The sequence below is a fragment of the Oratosquilla oratoria genome, chromosome 3, assembly GCF_046742065.1.
Source record: "Oratosquilla oratoria isolate Oo_2021 chromosome 3, ASM4674206v1, whole genome shotgun sequence".
NCBI lineage: Eukaryota > Metazoa > Arthropoda > Malacostraca > Stomatopoda > Squillidae > Oratosquilla > Oratosquilla oratoria.
This window is the reverse complement of record NC_134779.1, coordinates 81,038,877-81,044,876: the sequence shown is the minus strand read 5'-3', so window position 1 is coordinate 81,044,876 and position 6,000 is coordinate 81,038,877. Positions and strand designations below refer to the sequence as shown.

Here is a 6,000-nt window from a genome sequence, read left to right as displayed (position 1 = left end):
CACAGTGCCTTCCTGTCTACCCTGTCATAAGCCTTTTCCAGGTCCATAAAAGCCCAAAAAACATCCTTACCTTTTCCTATAGCTTTCTCACATATCTGTCTTACCACAAAAATCTGATCTACACATCCCCTACTTGTCCTAAAACCACACTGTTCCTCACCAATTACTCCCTCTGTTCCTCTCCTAATCCTCTCAATCAAGATTCTCCCATAAGCCTTCCCAACTTCACTCAACAAGCTGATCCCTCTGTAACTACTACACTCACACTTGTCCCCCTTTCCTTTGTAAAGCAGAACTATACAGGCACTCCTCCAGTCCTCTGGCTCTCTACCCTCTCTTAAGCAAACATTAAATAACCTCACCAGCCAGTCCACCATCACTGTACCTCCTTTCTTCAGACATTCTGCATGGCATCCATCCAACCCACGTGCCTTACCTGCTCTCATCATCTTAACAGCTGCTTTCACTTCATCCTTCCCTATTTCTCCTCCATTTTCCTCACTCAGCACTCTCATTTTTGTAGCGCTTCCCACTGCAACTACCTTTCCCTCCCTATCCTAATTCACATTTAGCAACTCCCTAAAATACTCTGCTCACCTTCCTCTCACTGCCCTTTCTTCCATTATCGTCTCTCCATCTGCACCTTTTACCTTTTCTTCTCTACTTGATTCGCCTCCTCTTCCTCTTTTAACTTCCTTCCAAAACATCTTTTTATTACTTTCAAAATTTTCTGTCATACTCTTTCCCCATTTCTCATCTGCTCTCCTCTTTGCTTCCTTTATGTTACGCTTAACTTCCTTTCTCTTTAGTTTGTACCTCTCATACAATTCCCTTGTCTTAATTTGTAGCCAATCTATGAATCCCTGCTCCTTCTCTTCTACACCATTCTTTGCTTCCTCATCCCATCACTCATTACCCTTCCTTCTTTTTCCTCCCGCCCTACTTGTTCCACACACCACCTTTGCACACCTTATGACTCCCTCTTTGAACCATCCCCATTCCTCCTCCACTCCTAGTTCTACTCTATCCTTTACTCTCTCCCACTCCTCTCTCAACTTCTTCTTATACTCATTCTCTTTTTTTTTTTTTCATTTAAGCAGTTCACTCTAAGTACCTCCCTACCTTCTGCCCTTTTCCTCTTTCTCCACCTACTCTTCACTCTCAATTTACCTTCCACCAGGAAATGATCTGATATTCCCCCACTCTCTCCCCTTAGCACATGTACATCCTTAACTCTTCCTACCATACTCCTGGTCACCACTATATAGTCCATTAATGCTCTATCTGCCACCCTTCCATCCACCACCCTCTCCCATGTGTACTTATGCTTGACTTTCTTACTAAGCACTGTATTTGCTATCATCAACTCTCTTTCAAGACACATCTCCACCATCAATTCTCCACTACGATTTTTACCTGGAACTCCATACTTCCCAATCACTCCGTCAATTGGTTCATTTCCTACCCTAGCATTTAGGTCTCCCAATACAACTGCATTGACATATCTCCCTTATCCCTCTATGCACTCATTTATATCTACCCAAAAAGCCTCCCTTTCCTCTACGTTCTTCTCACTACCAGGCCCATATGCACTTACAAAAACCCACATCTCCTTTCTCAGCTTCATCTTCATCCACATCAACCTTGGTGACACCTCCTTCCACTCCACTACCCGCTTACTTATCTCTTCACTTACTAGTATAGCCACCCCTTCTCTCACTCGTCACCTCTTCATTCCTGAGTACCTCCCAGCCACACTCCCAAACTCACAGTTACCCTTTCCTTTCATTTTAGTTTATACATATATATACATATATATATATACTGTATATATATATTAAAAAAGCTGGCCCATAGTATACAAGAAAGGAGCAATGCTCATTGAGATTCATCTCCTACTCTCAAATTTATCATTCCTAGTCTCAAATTCATGTACAGTTCCAATTTAATCTATATTTCTTATTTCCAATTATCATATTCAGATTTGATTTCATGTATTATTCAAGCTTGGGCTATATCACCTTAGCTATTCCGAGTAACTATGCATCTATATGGAAAACTATATTTCTTCACATCCTATAGAAATGTGGTATATTTAGGCCATATGTAAGGGTCTGTTTTATTTTGCTGTCACCAGTTTTCAGAAAATCTAGAAGGGCAGGTGCCAGCGGAAAAAAAAAAAAAAAAAAAAAAAAGGTTGTAAGCTGCTTTGAATTTTGGTCAGGTAAAACGTTTCTCTCTAGAGGCTCTGTGCCTTTGGGAGTCCATCCTTCTTCCATCATCTTAGTGTTACCACTTGAAGGCACAGCTTGTTGACACCCATGTGTGTAACCAGGATAAAAATATTCCTCATGTCAATAGTTTTTATTTAATAACTAAATTTGACATATTTCATTTTTTCTTTTCTTTTAATATTCTTTCCTCAATAATGAAAATACATGACTTCAATATTTTTGTGAATTATTAAGTACAAAAATTCATTGAGTACTAGAGTCCACATTTTACATATGCAATCTGAATTCACCCATCTTCTGTCTTTAAATGCAATAAAATCTAACTCCATAAATCAATGCAATAATCATAGATGGAAAAGAGTTCATCATAATCCTGAGTTCTGTTGATTAGAAAAATGTCATACTGCTCTATATTTCAGTGCTTTTCTACATAGTAAGGTGTAAGTAGTCATATACAAATGCACGAAGTATTGCATTCAAATTGTAGATGGTTGGGTAATCAAGGGCAGATTCATTGTCTGTCTCCTCATGCCAGACACTTGGAAATGGCACTGGGATCAGATGAACAACTGGAACACCTGTTGATTTAAAAATTTCTGAGACATAATTCATACTTCTAATATATCTATATATAAAAATGTTTCTTCCCAAAGTAAAAATGATGTACATACATACATATACCAAGGGATTTTTCCCCCTTACAAGGGAGGTAGCCAGAGTCAAAAGGCATAATTCCACTCCCAATCATCTCATCCCACCAGCTCTGCCTAAACAAAGGCATATACATATATATATATATATATATATATATATATATATATATATATATATATATATATATATATGTATATATGCATATATGTATATATGTATATGTATGTGTATGTATATATGTATATCACTGTCCAGAAATGTCGTAACACATTGATAAATACACTAAAAACCCACTGTTGATTGGATATAAGAAAAGAAAGGAAATAATGAGTTCCATATATTTCGATCACTTGCTGTGATCCTCTTCAAGCAGAATACAAAGACAAGAGAAAACACTTATCTTATATACAGAGGAGAGAGGTGGAGTGAGGGAACATGGACATGACATATCAGGTGGTGTCTATATTGCTGCGCGGGCTTTGTGGCAATAGATGGAAGTAATTTGTTAACTGCCAAGGTGGTTATATGATCAGGTGGCCATTGTCCTTTTGAAATGTTAAAATTAGGGAATTGTTTAATTAAGGAAGATTCAATGATTTTCCTTTTATAACTACATTTTGATTTGAATATTATTTTTGCCTCGTCCCAATTTATGCGGTGATTATTGTTGGCAATGTGTTGGAATACCATGGAGTTCTGTTGTGTGTATTTTACTGAGTTTTTATGTTCTTTTATTCTTGTTTTCAATTCTCTACCTGTTTGTCCCCAATATATTTCATCACATACCCTACTCAGAATGTGATGAAGTATATTGGGGACAAATGGGTAGAGAATTGAAAACAAGAATAAAAGAATATAAAAACTCAATAAGCGAGACAGATTTGGAACCAGTGCGCAAAGTGATGAATCTAAAGCAAGTAGGGGGTGGTTTGATAGATTTAAAAAGCGAAGTGGCATTCACAGTGTTGTTAGGCGTGGGGAGGCTGACAGTGCAAACAAAGATGCTGCTGAAAAGTTTGTTGGGGAATTTAAAAACTTTGTAGAGAGTGAGTGATTTACTCCTCACCAAGTTTTTAATAGTGATGAAAATGGCCTCTTTTGGAAGAAGATGCCTAAGAGGACCTACATCACAAAAGAGGAGAAATCAAATTGCCATGACAGAAGCCTATGAAAGACAGGCTTACACTCTTGTTGTGTGCTAATGCTAGTGGGGACCTCAAAATTAAACCTTTGCTTGTCTACCACTCAGAAAACCCAAGAGTATTCAGGAAAAAAATCTTCTAAAAAGTAAACTCGGTGTAATGTGGAGGGTTAATAGTAAGGCTTGGGTAACAAGGCAGTTCTTCACTGAGTGGATGTATGAAGTGTTTACCCCGAGTGTAAAAAAATATCTAGAGCAGAAAAATTTGCCACTCAAGGCCCTTTTGGTAATGGACAACGCTCCTGCTTACCCTCCAAGCTTGGAGGAAGATCTGGTGGGTGAATACAGCTTCATCCAAGTGAGGTTTTTGCCCCCTAATACCACTCCTCTAATCCAGCCCATGGATTAGCAAATCACTTCAAATTTCAAAAAGCTTTACACAAAAACACTTTTTCAAAGGTGCTTTGAAGTGACCTCTGACACAGAACTAACCCTCAGGGACTTTTGGAAGAACCATTTCAATATCCTTCATTGCTTGAGGGGGGAAGTTTCTTTCAGGACACTGAACTCTGCCTGGAAGAATCTGTGGCAAGACTGTGTGGCAGCCAGAGACTTTGAAGGCTTTGACACGCAGCCTGTAGTGGTGGATGATATTGTGTCCCTGGGGAAGTCCATGGGTTTGGATGTAGACAGTGATGATGTGGAGGAGTTGGTCGAAGACCACAGAAATGAGCTGACAACCGAAGAACTCCAAGAACTGCACAGGGAGCAGCAAGAAGTGGTTGAAAAACTTTCTTCTTCAGAGGAGGAAAGTAGTAAGGGAAGCATTTCCATTGCAGAAATTAAAGAGCTGTGTTATCACTGGGAGAAAACACAGAGTGGTGGAAAATGGCATCCTAACACAGCTGTGGTCAACAGGAGCATCAATTTGTTCAATGACAATGTCATTGACCATTTTAGAAAAATTCTGAAAAATTATCAAAGGTAGACAACATTGGACAGGTTTTTAAAGAAAGAATCTCAAGATTCTTCTAGTGCAAAAAGACAGAAAAAAAGAAAGAACACCAGAAAGAGAGAAAACACCTGAAGGGATATTACCTGATGTTTATATGGAAGGTGACTCCCCTCCAAACAGTAACATCAACATCCCTCCTCCTCCTCTCCACCTTCCACTTATGTCATCAGTTCACCTCAGTAAAGGTAAAGTGCAGTTAAATTCATATTTATTTCATGTACAGTACTGTATATTTATTGTTTTTCATAGTTTTTATGTATTTTATGCTTAAAATATTATTACAAAGATTTAAATAAGCAATCATCTGTGGGTCTGGAATGGATTAATCCAATTAATATTATATCTAATGGGAAAAAATTATTCGCCATTCATACAAATCGCCATTTGAACAGCCTCCTGGAACAGATTGTGTATGAATAGCGAGGTTCCACTGTATTTTCTAATCCTGGTATTGCATTAGGTCTCACAATGGTGCAGGATGCCCCCTGTGTCTTGCGGAGCCTTGACTGCATACTTCCTTTCACTCCCCTCTGTTCCTATCTTGGCATCTTTCATGTAAGGTAGCTACTCTTGGCTGACGCCTGTTTTTTCTGTCTCATCTAACCTAACTCCATCTACACAGCAATTGCTATCTTCCTTCTTGCATGCTACTCCCCTCTCCTTTGTCTTGCTGTCTTCCTTTTCTTGTCCCCAGTCTTGTTTCCATTTCCCTTGGGGGAAGTTTCCATCCCATGACTGAAGGCTCTGCAAATATAACAGCTAATCTGATCCACATCCTTCATGTTTCCTTCTACACGCATTATTTCCTGCTTAGTTTGCTTGCCTCTTGTGTTCACCTAGTCTAGCATTGCAATCCTGAGTTCTATGCCTAAATCTCTCACATCTGAAACATTTGATTGATTTTCTCCAACTATCCCCTACTTGTAGTCTTGTATATCACAGAGTAATAGACAGTT

General features: G+C 38.8%; 1 protein-coding gene across 2 annotated transcripts in view; it reads right to left on the bottom strand.

The window, feature by feature from the left end:
• Window positions 1-2,354: 2,354 nt before the first annotated feature.
• Window positions 2,355-6,000, bottom strand: part of LOC143024163 (glutaminyl-peptide cyclotransferase-like) — a 107,119-nt gene continuing 103,473 nt past the window's right edge. For both annotated transcript variants that reach the window (XM_076182962.1, XM_076182963.1), the window contains one exon: window positions 2,355-2,812. In XM_076182962.1, the coding sequence (XP_076039077.1) occupies window positions 2,661-2,812 (152 nt within the window). In that variant the 3' untranslated portion in view covers window positions 2,355-2,660. The remainder of the gene's footprint in view (window positions 2,813-6,000) is intronic.